Raw genomic sequence first — 15,295 nt, 5'->3', positions numbered from 1 at the left:
AAGGAGTAGTATTTTTCAATCAAAGGGCAAATAGATAGATTAAAAAAGCCTTCTACACAACGAATGGTAGTTTTAGCAGACCGAAATCTGGTCTTGCAAGTAACAAGGTTGTCTCTATCTTTAGCAAATAGGATTGAACGATCTTTAGAGATGTTTAGAATTACTAGTACTTATCTAGTAGTAATGTTGAAAACAGGTTAAGAAGCAATATACACCAGAATCACTGGCAAAGCCAACACTATCTTCAGGTCCCTAGCCCAATACGACGCTGTTAAGAAAATTACTTGCAAATCTGCACAAGGATGTGACCAATTCCATTTCAGTGAACTCAACTATAATAACAGATCAAACAGTAGCCAACTGAAGCATGTTGATCATCAGCAGAACTTCTAGCTGATAACATACAGATATATCTTAAAATTACAGAGAGGCATCTCCTTCCTAGCTAGAAAGTCATAGGGGGCTAAGCCACAGGCTGACCTTTCATAAGCCATAATTAGCAGAATATCCAACACCCAGCATAGGCAGAACAAAGCCATAATTGCATAGGATAAGACCCTAGGATGAGTTTTGGCAGATGGAGTTACCACTTACCAGCTGCCTCGAGTTACAACTTTTGGCAGAATATTTTTGCATCCCTCCCCATCAGAATTTTACTTCAGTGCAGTTATTTTTTCATCCAAAAACATCTTTACCAGTTTTAACAAGGGCAACTTCATAAGTTACCAGAATAAGAGAGGAGCTCCAGACTAGAACTTGGGCAGACTTATGTGAAAGACGATGCAATCTTCACGCGTCAATGTCGTCTACAAAATGCACACAAGACACTAAGATGGTGCAATCTTCAGGCATCAATCTTGGCTATGGCTGCTGAACGGGTCAACCACTGACAAATCATGGATGTGCTCTACGAACTGGTGCTCGGTACGAATATATCTCCTGAATTCAAATTGAGCATCTCGAGAAGCTCTGTTTTCTACTTGTAGAAAACTGTGTTGATAAGCCAACGATACACTGTTGTAGTCACCGAATCCTTCGAATTCAACTTTGTTTAACACTACTGCATTCAAAACAAAGAACCTGGCGAATTCATACTGTTTGTCATTGCCCGTGAATGGCCGAAACACCACTCTCTTGAGATGGGTTTGAAGGCATTCAATTGGATGTAGTGGGTCATACCGAGGCCCATTTTTCTTATCCTGCTCATTGTGTTTGTGAAACTGCAAATGGAAATAAGAGGGATATGTTGAAGCTGTTGCAAACTAGACTAGATAATATGCCAATCAAATCAGATATTTGAAACAAGCAAAGATGAGTACTCACAATGACATAGAGCTGTTCCAGACAAGGAAACCGCCTGAGGATGTTAAGAACTGGGTCCAATTCATGGCCAGAAGACCTGAGAGCCAAAATCTTGACGGTGCGCATTGAGTTTGCCGAGCTGACTGGGCTTATTCCCTGAAGGAAACAAACAATAGATATAGAAAGACATAACAAATAAGTAATTATCTGCATGAAGGAATGCCAAATGCAAGATTCAAGGATGCTGCTACTGCTACCTGGGAGACTAGGAGCTTGGAGACGACGAGTAGCAAAGGGCCCAATATCTCCAGTTTAGGCGCCCTAACTACCCGGATAGTAACACAATCATCGTCATAGGCACCATAATAAGGTATTAGTAACCTTACAAGCCGAGGAGCATCCTCGATGACCAGTTCTCCTTTTTGTTTGGAGCTATGGAAATAGAAGCCGATGCTCCTGATTTTCGGCGAGCTAATACGGAGGCATCTCACACCAAAAACTTTGGACACGTAAAGACTCTCCAAGGCATGGCAACCAGAGAGCAAATCGTGGAAGACATCCTCCGAGATGTAAACGTCCATCAAGGAGAGCTGCTTGAGGAGGGGGAAGTTCATGGACGGCCCGATCTCGTTGGGGAAACCACAATGGCTCATCTTGGCAACGAGGAGGGTGGATGCAGAGCGGAGCGCAGATGGCAGCAGCTGGGGGTTGGCGTAGCTGATATCGAGCTCCTCGAGGTTGGCGAGTGCCGGGGAGTGAAGCCAGCTCTCCGCCTGGGCGCAGAGGTCGTCGGCGCCTGGGTCTCCGGCGCCGGGGCAACGCAAGTAAAACCGGCGGGCAGGGCCAGGGTGCTGTGAGATTATCTCGGAGACGGCGGAGGGTAGGACGCGGAAGGAGGTGCGGGCGGGGACGCAACGGGAGGAGGTGCGGACGGGGGCGAGGGTGGCCGCGAGATTGAGAGGCGCGGAGCGCCACAGGTGGCGCCATCGGCGGGAGAGGACCGGCGTGCGGCCGCCGTCCTTGGTGGGGAGGAGGGAGATGATGGAGCCAAGGACGACATCGGGGAGCCCGCTGATGAAATCGTCGGCCGTCTCGTCACCGTGGCCACTCCTTGCCCGCTTCTCTGCAGCTCCGTGGGGTTCGGGCTTGTCGGGCCCAGGCGCCGCCGCCGCGGCCTCCCTCTTCCCCATGGCCGGCGGCTGGCGAGCACGAGACGGAGGATTTGGATCCTCGCCACCAGTCACCGCACGCGGCCTTGCTCCGACAAGGGCTCGCTCGATTCGACTGGAAATGGGGGAGCTAGGGTTTGCTGCCTCGACGGCGAGGCTCGGGATTTTGGGGGGAGTCGGGCAGGCTCACTGCTCAGTGGTTTCGCCGTGTGGGCAATGCGGGCTGTTTTTGTCCCAATTTGCCTTACCAAATTGTTGGCATGACCAAAGTGAGGGCATGACAAAAAATTGTCATTGTTTCGAAAAAAATCAAAAAAATTGGCAAGTTGTTATTGTTTGGTTTATAGCCATTGAACCCCAGAATGTTGCAGATTTTACATTTGGTTTGACAACTTGAATTGATATGTGCTTTTAGTTATAACTAGTAATAATGTACGTGCAATGCACGTTTATATTAGGTAGGATATTAGTTGCATTTTATATTAGGTAAGATATATCTGTTGTACGTTGGTATTTGGTAAGATATCAATTATTTTTTTACGGGAATGGTAGGATATTAATTATATGGCAGATTTCATGGGATAGCGTTGAGTCATATATGGCAGTGATGGGTAATTAGAGCGTTAAACGTGTTTGGTGCTCAACATTGGAGCGATTTGAACCGCTAGATAACATGATTTGACGGTCGAGATGGTTTGGAACTGCCCCTTTGGATCTTTTTATATTGGTATAGATATAGATGTTGAGCTAATAACAAATAAATAAATAACTTTGTTTTTGTGATATGAACACTTAATTAACTGTAACATGCAGACAGAGAAACCATAATCTTTCTTGAGAAGGAGGACAGGAGGAGGCGGCTGCTTTTGAATTGTGACAACTTTATTTAAGAAACAGAGTTGTCAAACTCTGAGGCTACCATGCTAATGCATTTAGAGCAACCACAATAGCTTCCCTATAAAGCCTTGTATAAAAGCCATTTTACGTGATGGCCGTATAATTGATGGAAAGTTTTGTGACAGCCACTATTCTTAGTTCACGTAAAATCTTTACTTTTTTCTATTTTACATTTAAAAGGCCTAGCTTCCTAGGGCTCGTAAGTCAGTGACATGGGTGAGCAGCGGTGAGGCACGACGGCGAGCGCGTGATTGGGAGGAGGGAGGGCATGGTGGCACATCGGGCCGCTGATGAGTGATATTTTTTGCCCTCATCTCACCGTTGTTTACACTATATAATCTCGGATTTTTCAAGAAAATCATTGTAATATTGCCACTAACGATTAATGAATGTCAGAGATTATGAAATACTTTGTTCAACGTGTTTCCGCAGAAAAAATATAGAGTCTAAACATGGAAGAGGATCATCACATACGAGAAAACACGAAGTTTGGTGGAAGAGACAAGTCAGTAGGAGCGTGCAATTTTTTGTGCTCCAATGAAATTCGAGGAGCTCATGCCCAACAAAACAAAATCAAGTTCAAACAGTGCAATTTTTTGAAGTTTCTTTGAGGGCCAGTTCTCTTTCACAGGCTTCTCAAAATGCCATAGCATCGTGAAAATTTGCATGCACCTTTGCGCACTCGAGCATCTTGGATGCAAAAAAAAAAGCAGATTTCTTTGAACTTGTTTTTGCTGTTTTTTCACGAATTTGCTGTTCATGAGACCAATTCAGCGCTCTTGGGAATGGCCGAATGGGCCTCGATTTGACAGGCTGCGCAGCTGGGTGCCGAACGGCAGTGTTCGATCAAGCATCAAAGCAGGCTACTAGCAGACCAAACATTATCAACTGAGACATTGCCACGCCCATTCATGCCAAATTTTTAACTAACCCATAGAACAATCACAATCAAGCTGGCATCATGCAATCAGGCAGATACATGGCAATTCATATTCCATGTCACGGTTGACACTAGAATTGCAGAAGAGTTGATGCAACAGCTGCCTTATATAAATAGTCGGTGTCACAGTGTGTATAAATACAATTCGGACATAATATACTCTAAGCAACAAAGAACAGATATCACAAATGGGGGAAAGGGGAGAAAAAAAATCACAATGTACGCTGCTGCAGGTTTCGTAGACAGTGGTTCTCAGCAGCATGGGCGGCTAACCAAAGGGGCAACAATTAATTTAGATAAACTCCTCCCGTCTTCATCTACAACCAAAAAAATCCCATCTAACCCCCTCCGGTATTTACACGAGGGGGGCAGATACTCTTGAGCGCCGATGATCCGATCAGCAGTTGACGCCGCACTGCCCCATGGCGACGGCCTTCTGGGTGTCGGATATGAACGGGTCGATCTTCACCCACAGGAGGGAGAAGATGGAGGCGAGGAGGATGGACCAGACGATGACGATGGTCGGCGTGCGGTTCTGCTTTCCCATGAGACCCTTGAGGAAGGGGTAGAGATGGAGGATCACCCAGATCGAGAAGAAGAGCTTTCCGAAGAGCGGGCCCCAGGATTGGTAGCCGCTGTTGATGGCGTATGATATGCCGGCCACCATGCCCACAAGGTTGATGACCAGGACGGTGGTCGGAGGGATCAGGAGACTGGTCCACTTGAACACGTATAGCTCGGCGAAGTCGCCGTCCTCGTCGTTCGCCTTGGATGTGACAGTGAAGTTGGTGTCGATCCCGGCCAGCACCTTGAGCAGACCCTGGAACACCGCGAAAAGATGGGCAGATGTGCCACCGATAACCCAGAACTGCTCGTTTCTCCACCAGTCCTCGATGCCGACACCACTCCATCGGAGCTCCAATATACCAGTGGCAAAGATGGAGGCAAACATGAGAATGAAGAACATCCCAGCATAATTACTGATCTGCATATCAGAAAGAAGAATATATCAACATCAGACACAATGACACCTGATTGTGAGGGTTTTAGCAATGCGGGATTTAACAAGAGGAACATAGCTCTGCACATGTGAAAGGGTTTCTTTCTTGTGACTAACCTCGGGGATGATAAATTTGTTGGTGAGGAGGCAGATAGCAGGAAGCACACAATAGGCGATAAGTGGGAGGGATGTTAATGGATAAACAATGGTGTTGATGTAAGCCACCCTCTCCAGAAGTTTCAACCGCCCACCGTAATTGTACCAGATAGGACAATGTCTGCTAAACAGAATTTCAACTGACCCAAGGGCCCATCGGAGCACTTGATTAAGACGGTCAGACAGATTGATTGGCGCAGAACCCTTGAAACAAGGCCGTGGTGGCATGCAGTAGATTGATATCCACCCTCTTGCGTGCATTTTAAACCCAGTAAGAATATCTTCAGTAACTGAACCATAGATCCAGCCAATCTGAAACAAAATAAAAGAAAATCTCACTTCCAGTTTCGTATCTCCGCATAGAGAAAAGAATGACGGAAACTATGACTCTCAAACTAACCTCTTTTCCCCATTCGGTCTTGTCCTCGTATCCACAGCTGATGACATGGATGGCTTCCTTTAGTAGAGAAGCTGGGTTTGTTGAAGGTGGTATGCCTCCTTGAGTCATAAAGGTGGATGCAGTAAATATAGGAGACTGACCAAATCGTTTCTCCAATCTCTTCTGGGACATAAGCATTGACCTTTCATCCTCATAACCTGATGAGATTCAGAAAGAGCGGTTAGCTGAAGCAAGTCATAACTCGGAATCTCAAGAACCAAAGCGAAGACGAAATAGAAGCATAATGCTTTAGTGATGCAGTATATACAGCGTCTTGTCTTCAGATGCCAAGAATAAATGTTAAGGTAAAAATTGCAAGCACATACCTTCTATACCCTCTTCTATATCATCCATGTTGAAGATGGGAGCAGAAGACTCGGTTCTCTTCATCATTCGGTTTTTGTTATCCATATAGCTCTTGCTCTTTTTCTTTCTACCACCGCAGCAGCTCTTAACAACAATGTTAGGTTCCAAATCAGCCTCAGTTAATACAGGATCATAGCCATACAAGGCCTGCCTGTTGAAACAGCATCCTGTTCCGACATACATTGGACCCTGGATGCCATCTAAACCTTTCATATTGATCTGCAAAGAGGAGAACCATGTAAGAGACAAGAAAGTGTTGTCGTCATGATGAACACAGACACCACTAGACTTACATCAAAGAAAACTATGTTGCGATTAGCATATCGATCGTGCAAATCAATGCCATCAAATCTTTGTGGAAATTGGACATAGCAAGTTTTCCTTCCTAGAGCGGGATCCATCATGAAGCACATTGCTTCTCTAAGAGCTTTGCTGCTATTGAAGTAGTGATCACAATCCACATTAAGAAGATAGGCACCATTTGTCAACACGGCAGACACGCGAATCTGCCAACCAGCAAAAGATATGCAATCATATAATTAGCAACGAACCAGATAAAATCCAATGCAATGTACACAAGCAAATTCGCGGAAGAGAACACATACCAATGCATTCATTGCACCAGCCTTCTTGTGATGCTGGAAACCTGGTCTTTTTTCACGAGAGACATACACAAGTCGTGGCAACTCATTACCATCAGTGTCAAGGCCACCACTGTGCCCCAAGAACACCTGAATTCCACGAAAAGCAAGTTTAATACATAAGATTCAAATTAAGTTGACATTATTTTCAAATGGCAGACGCATTGAAGTAAAAAGTACCTGAATCATGCCAGGATGGTCCCTAGGGTTATTCCCAGGCCAAGCGGTGCCATCAGCCATGGTCCACCCCTCTTCAGGCACTTTTTGGGCTTTGGCAACAAGTGCATTGATTCGTATCTTAAATTCTTCATACTCTCTCTGAAACAAAGCATACCCCAAAGTTAATATCCAAGCAGAATTTGCGGACAGAGCAATCTAAGCATGTGGCTTGTAGCTTACCTTCATTGCTCGTCTTTCCTTCACAAAAGAAGGCTGGATCTTGTCCTTGAGGTAATCTATTTTTTGCTGAAAGTAAAACTCTGGGGCCCTTGGTTCAATGTTGTGCTTCTTGCAAAATGGAACCCACTTCCTAGCAAATTCTGCAGTTTCGGAGAGTGACTCAAACGTCAACATAGCCGAACCATCATCAGAAACATAGCATGACACTTTGTCGACAGGGTAATCCACAGCAAGAATGGACAGGACAGTATTTGCTGTGATCAGTGGAGGTTCCTTCAGTGGATCCACTGTACTGACAAAGATATCAATGGGACACAGCTGTGATGGCTCTCCCTCCCTATCATACCTGCAACATTCGATTATGCACCTCAGGACACATAATAATATTAATGAAAGATGTTATGGTGCCAAAAATCATGAACAAATGTAGACCCATTTGTCGTAACTTACCTCAATGCAAGCCTGTCAAGGTATGTTTCACGGTTGATTGGGTACCATTTTGGAAACTGATCGAGAAGCCAAGACAAGGCAAACCAAATTTCACAGATAACAGACACTAGCCATAATCCATAAGCATCACGCACTGGATGACTGACACGATACTGGAAGAAGAAGCACAGGATGATAAGTCGGAGAATGATCACTATCCGGTAAAGGTTGAGCTGGTTTGCAGGAATAGGCACTATACGGCTCAGAGGTAGACGTGCATCATCAACCCTGCCAAAGACAAGTACAGATATCTCAGTTTCATTGAGTCATTTCAAATCGAACATCAAACTGCAACAACACTACAAGTAAAGCATAGTCAAGACAAAAATTATAGATCATAATCAACCCAGAAACATAAAGCTATCAGAATAGACATTGATTATAATGGAGAAAGGTTATTTATACATTTGCATATCTTCACCATTTGAGCCAGTTCCTTCCATGTCTCCTCCTCCTCCTCTTGCATCTGGATATTTATTGGTCACCTGCATCATGTTTTTGTCCTGCTTAACCCTCCAGCTTTCAACTCTTTCCTTCCAGTCAACACTGTTAAGCCCATAGGAGTTCAAGTCCTTGGAAGGGTCCACAATCCTCACAGGAACTGATATCATAGTAGAGAAATGTTAATATTTTCATCAGATAAGCAGACAAATTCTCCAAAAGATGCTATTATGACAGATAAGAATATACCTGGGACACTTGGATCGACATAGCTTGACGTTGGGCTGCGGATAGAGTGGCGATCAGGGGAAGCATCAGGGATTTCCCCGGACATCTGAAAAAGATTTTCAATGCATTAATGCACAAGAGCAAGGAGTTCTCACGGAAACAAACTCAGCTTTCATCAATGCATGAGAAAACCAAGCGTCTGAATGATAGGTATTTACCTGTTGCCCACTTGTGAGCCGAGGAATACGATGATGAGGTTCATGGCGAGAGGATGAAGACAAATCAATGTCTTCTCCTTGCCACTCTGGACCTTTGCCATTCCCTTGCTTATAGTTGAACTCATTGTCCAGGTCATCAACATCTTCTTCCTCCTCATCTCCCGGAACCCGGGGGCTACCTGAATTTTGTCAAGAAGCGATGCATACACCATTAGCATGATTTATAAACAAAAACATAAGAATATGAGGGCGACGGGTTTAATTTTATATGTCGAGCAACAAGGAACGACCAGTATACCACGACTTTGGCTCATATAAAGCAGACTTCCATATGCAATTCTCATACAGATGACATAACAAATCAACATGTTGTGTAGAAACAAACCTTTGAGCCTCTTGTATCTAGTCTTGCACTGGGGACAGCATTTGACCCCATCCTTGCGCTCATACTCATAGCAAGGGCGGCAGACCGGGAAGGCGCACTCGTTGCAGGCGACAAACACATCACCAGTGGCCGAAACCCCAACAGTGTCGCCACATATCTGGCAGGCCTGACCAACCGTGCCTTTGACCTCCTTACCCTGCATCAGCAAGATCAAAACAAGGTGAGCACACACCCGTACGAAATCACACAAGTTGCCTGGAGACACAGCAATCCCCCATGTAGCATAATCGGCCGGTCAGCAACTGATCCTCCATCCTCTGCTTGGCTTAAAGATGAAACTATGATCCAAGTGTCGGGAACGGCATGAATTGCACGATGTTAGGGTAAGGTAGGCTCATCGGTGACCACTAAACATGGTCCCGATATGTCGGTGAGGTTCGGCAGATAACATCCCCCAATTGCTCCACCACTCGTCAACTGTTCCTCACACGAACGGGGCCACCCCGCCATTAACGGACAGGGGAAATGCGGCAAATCTACGAATCCAACGCACTGCTACAAGCACCCCCACAGATTCATACGTAATTGGGGGAAATTGGAGCTGTTACACCCAACACCGCAACCTAGGTCCACGCACACCAGATCGATGCACCGACGCGCGGACGCGCGCACCGGATGAAGGAGCCGCGACGAACAGAGATGGCACCGACAAATTTAGGCAGGCAGGAAGAGAGAGGGGGAGGCAAATTAAACGTACCGGGGCGGGCGCGTCGCCGTCGTTGCGGATCATGACGAACTCGTTGCGGTTGTGCGACCCCGCGACCATCCCCCGGTTGGCCGCCATCTTCCCGCCGCACCCTCACACCCCACCGGCGGCGGTCTCTCACTCGAGCGAGAGAGAGAAGGGCACGGAAAGGCCGCTCTAGATCCGAGAGGAATTGGTGGAGATCACCACCATTCCCAGATCCCCCGCGAGCTCGCTCTCGCCCTCTCTCAGCTCGCTGCTGCTGCTGCAATGCCGCCGCTGCCTGCCCCCTCCCCCTCCACTCCTCCCTTCTTACATACGCACGCGCTCGGCCAGTTCAGCTCAGTAGGTGGGGTGGAGTCGCGGTCGCCTCCCCTCCTACCGGCTACCGCCCGTCGCCCGGTTCGGATTCGCTGGGCCGTCCGTGTCACGGGCCTCGCGGCGCTGGGCACAGGCTGGAGCGAACGGTGACCGGCTGCAGCCGTTGGATGTGTCGGTGTCGGCGCCTGGAGGATGGAGGCCGGACCGAAATGCCCCCTACCTGCCGCTCTTCTTTCCTTATCAGTCAGTGGGTTTTTTTTCCGGCTGGTTGTGTTGATTTGTTTGCTTTTTTATTGGCTGGGAAACGGAAATGCCATGTGCGCCATGCGTGTTGCATGTGAGTTGGCATCAAATCGATGGGCATGTGATTGTTGTTAGACCCAGAGAACATTGTGCTCACCAACCATGCTCCTACGAGCATGAATCGGTTTAGAGTTCAGAGTCTACCTCACAGCAATTGTGCGCGAATTCCGGCATACTTAAAATGCAGTGTGTTTCATTGTTCTATGGATTTGGATGTAATTCTTATTATTTCCGGTGTTCGTTGTACTGTCATGATTGAATATGAATAGATCACAAGCTTTCCCGCAAAAAAAAAAATTGTATGTTACTCTGAAATTCCTGGGTTTCAAATCATATGCGGAAATTAAGTGCACGAGAAAGAAATAGACGGTGCAAAGTTCGATTGCAAGTCTAGACTTTCTCTTGAGTTTTAAATAACGAGGTGCCTGAAAAGGGCCTTGGTGTTTAAAAATTCAAATAAGGAGTTTGAGAAGGGCTTATGGAAATTATTAAATCTCACGTTTTTCTTGTTTATGCAACGGACTATCGGGTTTCCTAAATATACTGGAAGGGTTGAGCGCGCTTAGATGCGTTGTTGGTGTTGTCGGGGTTTCCATAATTTTTGTTTGTTATTTGGTTTGGCGCGTGGGAAAGATGGTGTTTTTATAGGATTTTTATTACTTATGCCACTAATTGTGTCCCATGATAAGTCTATGCCACTGAAAAATTTAACTTCTCCAAAATGATATCGCTTTGCTAGGCGCATGCTCAAAAATGCCACTAGACGCCATTATTATCAGCTCAAAGCCTGTTTATCATGTCATAATGACCAAAATAACCATGGACCAACATGTCAGCTCTCTTTCTATCTCACTACGATAAACGTGTGGGTCTCACTTGATCCCAACGTTCTTATTTTCCTTTAAAATTATTCGTTTGCTTACTCCTGACAAGTGGGGCACGCACTTATCACTGTAAGATAGAGAGAGATGACATGTGGGTCTAAGGGTATTTTGGTCACATAACATGTTCAATGGGTTTGACATGAGAGTAACGATGTCTAATGGCATTTTTAGCAAGCATCTAATGGAACCATGACATTTTTAGGTATCTAATGCCATTTTCGAACAAGCATCTCATGAAATGATGGTATTTTTTAGCTGTTATATCTTTTGATGGTAAAACTGAGTAGTGAGACACAACTAGTGGCATAAATGCTAAAAATCCTATTTTATAACGCAGTGTTTTGGTGGGATTTCTTGGCAGTGCGATTTTGTATTATCAGCTAATTAGCTCATACTTATTCGAGAAAGTTCTCTTGCATTGGTAGCCGCATGTATTATATTGACGCCACAAGTGGACGCTTCTTTTTTCTAAATGGTGAGAGAATGCACGGGATTTATGTGTTTTTTAGGCTGGTTGCCGTGAATTAGTTTGAGAAATCGTTGGCCCACTCGAAATCATGAATCAAATCCAATGTTGAATACATTAACTAAACGAGAGAGCTCCTTAAGAAATCGTTGACCTAGTCAAAATTGTGAACCAAATCCAAAATAAAACATCTCAATTCAATGAGAGGACTCTAAAATTAGAAAGCATAGTCTATTAGATGATTACCACTCTCTTGTTCCAATTGACATGCTTGGGCTACCTAACATTTATATTAGACAACTATTCCCAACTTTCATTTAATCTACCGAAAAATGGTAAGAAACACAAGATATATGGAAATTTTTTGGGTGGATTGATATGCATTCGTTTCCTTGAATCCAAATATTTCATGGTGCAACTGGGCTTAAGATCTTGCAACAATGATGGCCGGCCCCATTTGATCTAAAATTCGGTATCTGAAAAGCTCATGCAAGATATCGAAGAACTAAAGCTCTTGATTTACAATTTCGCATACCAAGCACTAACATAGTATTGCCTCCGATCTATAACAGAAATTCTATCATGATGTTGCCAGTCAAACATTTGTAATATTTAACATCAGCAAAGAAAGAACCACTAACATCCAAAATACAAAATAGACATACCAATGTGTATCGTGAAATATAATACATACAATGCAAAATTACTTTCCATAAGATTCAAATTACAAAATAAGTAACCAAGTTCAATAAAGCAAAAAGCAGTCGTGTCAATTTTTGTCATGGAGTACTCCCTTTGTAAACACAAATCAACTTTTACTATTTTAATTTAAAATAGATGATTTTTTGAAATTCCTGGGTTTCAAATCATATACAAAATTAAGTACATAGGAAATAAATAGCTGGTGTGAAGTTTGGTTCATCTTTCTCTCAACTTTTAAATAATGACCATACTTGTAAGGGGTCTTTAGTATTTTAAACATTCGAATAAGGAGTTTGAAAGGGACATGTGGAAATTATTAAATGTCACCCTTTTCTAGTTTATGCAACACACTAGTTTGTCATTGTTAGACCGAGACAACTTTGTGGAAATCGAGGGGAAGGCTCACCAACCATGCGTGAATTGCATAAAACTACCACATTTGTGGACCCTGAATCAAGACACCACCATGTTTCATCTGTTTTGGAAAAAACCATCATCATTGCGTTGGTAGTTTGCGAAAAATGTTGATTGGTCAATTAGAGAAGTTTGAGGGAAAACTTGACAGGTCGATTCTATTGTCAATGACACATGACCTGGGGACTCGGGTGGCGGACGGACGAGCACATGCGAGCGAGGGTGGCGCGTGAAGGAGGGGTCGGAGAGGCGGCCGGTGGAGCTGGCAAGGAGCGTTTACACGTGCAAGTCAAAAGCCCATATCCAACTTAATAGTATAGGCAAACAGTGTGACATTTGACCGCCACATCAGCACTTACAACTGGGCCCCGTCTGTTAGATTTTGCGTCAAACGCTGCTTATTGATCGATTAGTTAGGAAACGGAAACGCCATCAATTTACTCGACCAACCACACTACAAGTATAAATCTGTTTAGAATTCAGAGTCTACATCAATGGTACGTGAAATTCCAACATACTTGAAACACAGTGTATCTCATTATCTCCATTTGAATTTTGAAATAGATTATTTTCTGAAATTCCTAGGTTTTGAATCATATACAAAAAATTAAGTGCACGACAAAGAAATAGCCGGTGTGAAGTTTGATTCCAAGCCCGAACTTTCTCTAGACTTTTAAATAACGACAATGCTTGGACGGGGTCTTGGTGTTTTAAAAAGTCGGGTAAGGAGTTTGAAAAGGACGCGTGGAGATGATCAAATGTCACCTTTTCTCTAGTTTATGCAACAAACTGTCGGTTTTCATTCATATATCATCACTCTAATGTGTCAATTGACGTGCTTGGGCTACCTAACATTCATGTTAGACAACTATTCTCAACTTTCATTTGATCTACCGACAACAAGCAAGGAAACAAGGTACTCCTATATAGCAAAAAAAAATTGGATGGATTGTTATGATTTCCTTTCCTTGGATCCAAATGTTGGATGGGTGCAAGTGGGCTTAAGATCTTGCAAGAATGATGGTGGGCAGGCACATGTAAAATTATGCAGCAATAATCATCTAAAAAAATCATTCAGCAAGAAAAGCAATCTCCACCACGCACATGAAAGTGCACGGAGCGATTCCTGGAAGCCGCCACCTTTGTGTGTGCAACTGGTGCAGAGTGTGGGAGCGATGTAGGAGTGTGCGCGGCGCAGCTGGCTCGGCCTCGTGCTTTTCATTAAACTAAAACTAAACTAACCCGTCTGGTGAGGTGATCCGTTCTTGTCCCAATAATGGCGGTTGAGGCGCCGCTGTCAATGGCCGTCGGTGGCCTCTTTCTTTACTCCTCTTCCCATCTCTCTCTCTCTCTCTCTCTCTCTCTCTCTCTCTCTCTCTCTCGTCTAACGAAATGTTGATCTGATTGGGGGTCGGAATCTTATTCCATCTCGTAGCTCCTCCGTGCATGGAAAAGGATTTGAGATTTGTCATCGGATCTCAACAACATTCATTTGCGATATATCGTCGGTGCAACACTGCCGATAGGTACATGAGGCTTGATAGGAAGTTTGCGGTACGTGAACGACGGAATCTAGTTAGTTAAAGCAAATAATTATTAGTTTGTTAAGATTTTTCTGTCACACCGACAATATGCTTCTAACTTATTAGGTCCTGTTTGTTTGAGCCTTTGTTTCTGCTTTTGTAGTTTTTTTCCTTTGGTCAAAAAGCCATAAAAGCTCCTGAATAGGTGTTTTAATTTTTTATGGCTTTTGGAGCTTAAATAGGTTATATTGATTCATCAAAAGCCAAAAAAGCTGGAAAAGCACCTATTTAGGAGCTTTTATTTGTGGCCAAAGTGAAAAGGCTGCAAAAGCAGAAGCAAAGACCCAAACAAACAGGGCCTTAATATTGTACCCATTATTTTGGGTTAAGCTTTACCATCAACTTACAGTTATCACGTAACTTTCATCTCTAATATCGGCCAACTTGGTGACGTGCCACTGTCCATGAGGTACTGTGGCATCTCCAGAATTCTAAACACTAGTTACGTTAATTAACTTGCCATGTCATCATGATCAATAGAGCCTAATTGCAATTATGGAACAATCCAACTTCAAATTCAAAATTCAAATGCAAGTCAATTATTTACATCTTCAAACATGTAAACAAAGTAGTTCATAATCTTACAAATAATTCCTAAGTAATTATGTTAAGGAACACAACTTCACTAAAATTCCCAAAATGCCCCTGAATATTAAAACAGTGGACCAACAACACTTTTTAGCCCATTTAATTACAATCATAATTTGAATGAATTCAATTATACCCCAAACTTTTTGTGCCATCCCAAGGTATTGTGGTAGAATTATGTGCCAAGTTTCATTCAAAGCAAAAATCATTTGATGACCC

At 44.0% G+C, this 15,295-nt stretch overlaps 2 protein-coding genes across 3 annotated transcripts; both read right to left on the bottom strand.

Annotated features, from left to right (window-relative positions):
• Positions 1-305: 305 nt before the first annotated feature.
• On the bottom strand, positions 306-2,695 carry LOC123135953 (F-box/LRR-repeat protein At4g14103). Of its 2 annotated transcripts, none has more exons than XM_044555224.1 (3): positions 1,557-2,695; positions 1,324-1,458; positions 306-1,220 (listed from the first exon to the last, which is right to left on the bottom strand). In XM_044555224.1, exons 1-3 carry the CDS (start codon positions 2,490-2,492, stop codon positions 852-854), a joined length of 1,440 nt encoding a protein of 479 aa, XP_044411159.1. In that variant the 5' UTR covers positions 2,493-2,695; the 3' UTR covers positions 306-851. The 2 variants fall into 2 exon arrangements, with proteins under 2 accessions (XP_044411159.1, XP_044411161.1); XM_044555226.1 differs by having other exon boundaries at positions 1,560-2,694.
• A 1,701-nt stretch (positions 2,696-4,396) lies between these two features.
• LOC123135952 (probable cellulose synthase A catalytic subunit 1 [UDP-forming]) lies at positions 4,397-10,126 on the bottom strand. Its single transcript, XM_044555223.1, has 14 exons — positions 9,828-10,126; positions 9,071-9,266; positions 8,686-8,864; positions 8,489-8,573; positions 8,204-8,399; positions 7,760-8,026; positions 7,310-7,655; positions 7,091-7,228; positions 6,875-7,000; positions 6,563-6,775; positions 6,230-6,488; positions 5,865-6,061; positions 5,426-5,776; positions 4,397-5,293 (listed from the first exon to the last, which is right to left on the bottom strand). Exons 1-14 carry the CDS (start codon positions 9,912-9,914, stop codon positions 4,706-4,708), a joined length of 3,228 nt encoding a protein of 1,075 aa, XP_044411158.1. The 5' UTR covers positions 9,915-10,126; the 3' UTR covers positions 4,397-4,705.
• Positions 10,127-15,295: the final 5,169 nt, after the last annotated feature.

The sequence above is a fragment of the Triticum aestivum genome, chromosome 6B, assembly GCF_018294505.1.
Source record: "Triticum aestivum cultivar Chinese Spring chromosome 6B, IWGSC CS RefSeq v2.1, whole genome shotgun sequence".
Classification (NCBI taxonomy): domain Eukaryota; kingdom Viridiplantae; phylum Streptophyta; class Magnoliopsida; order Poales; family Poaceae; genus Triticum; species Triticum aestivum.
Note: the sequence above shows the minus strand (reverse complement) of the source record. Positions and strands in the feature narration are given on the sequence as shown.

Coding starts and splice junctions, on each gene's coding strand:
- LOC123135953 (XM_044555224.1), bottom strand. CDS start 2,492: ATGGGGAAGAGGGAGGCCGCGGCGGCGGCGCCTGGGCCCGACAAGCCC. Junction 1,459..1,556: donor AGCTCCTAGTCTCCCAGGTA/GCAGTAGCAGCA, acceptor TGTTTCCTTCAG/GGAATAAGCCCAGTCAGCTC. Junction 1,221..1,323: donor TGGAACAGCTCTATGTCATT/GTGAGTACTCAT, acceptor TTCCATTTGCAG/TTTCACAAACACAATGAGCA.
- LOC123135952 (XM_044555223.1), bottom strand. CDS start 9,914: ATGGCGGCCAACCGGGGGATGGTCGCGGGGTCGCACAACCGCAACGAG. Junction 8,865..9,070: donor TAGATACAAGAGGCTCAAAG/GTTTGTTTCTAC, acceptor GACAAAATTCAG/GTAGCCCCCGGGTTCCGGGA. Junction 7,656..7,759: donor CTTGACAGGCTTGCATTGAG/GTAAGTTACGAC, acceptor CGAATGTTGCAG/GTATGATAGGGAGGGAGAGC.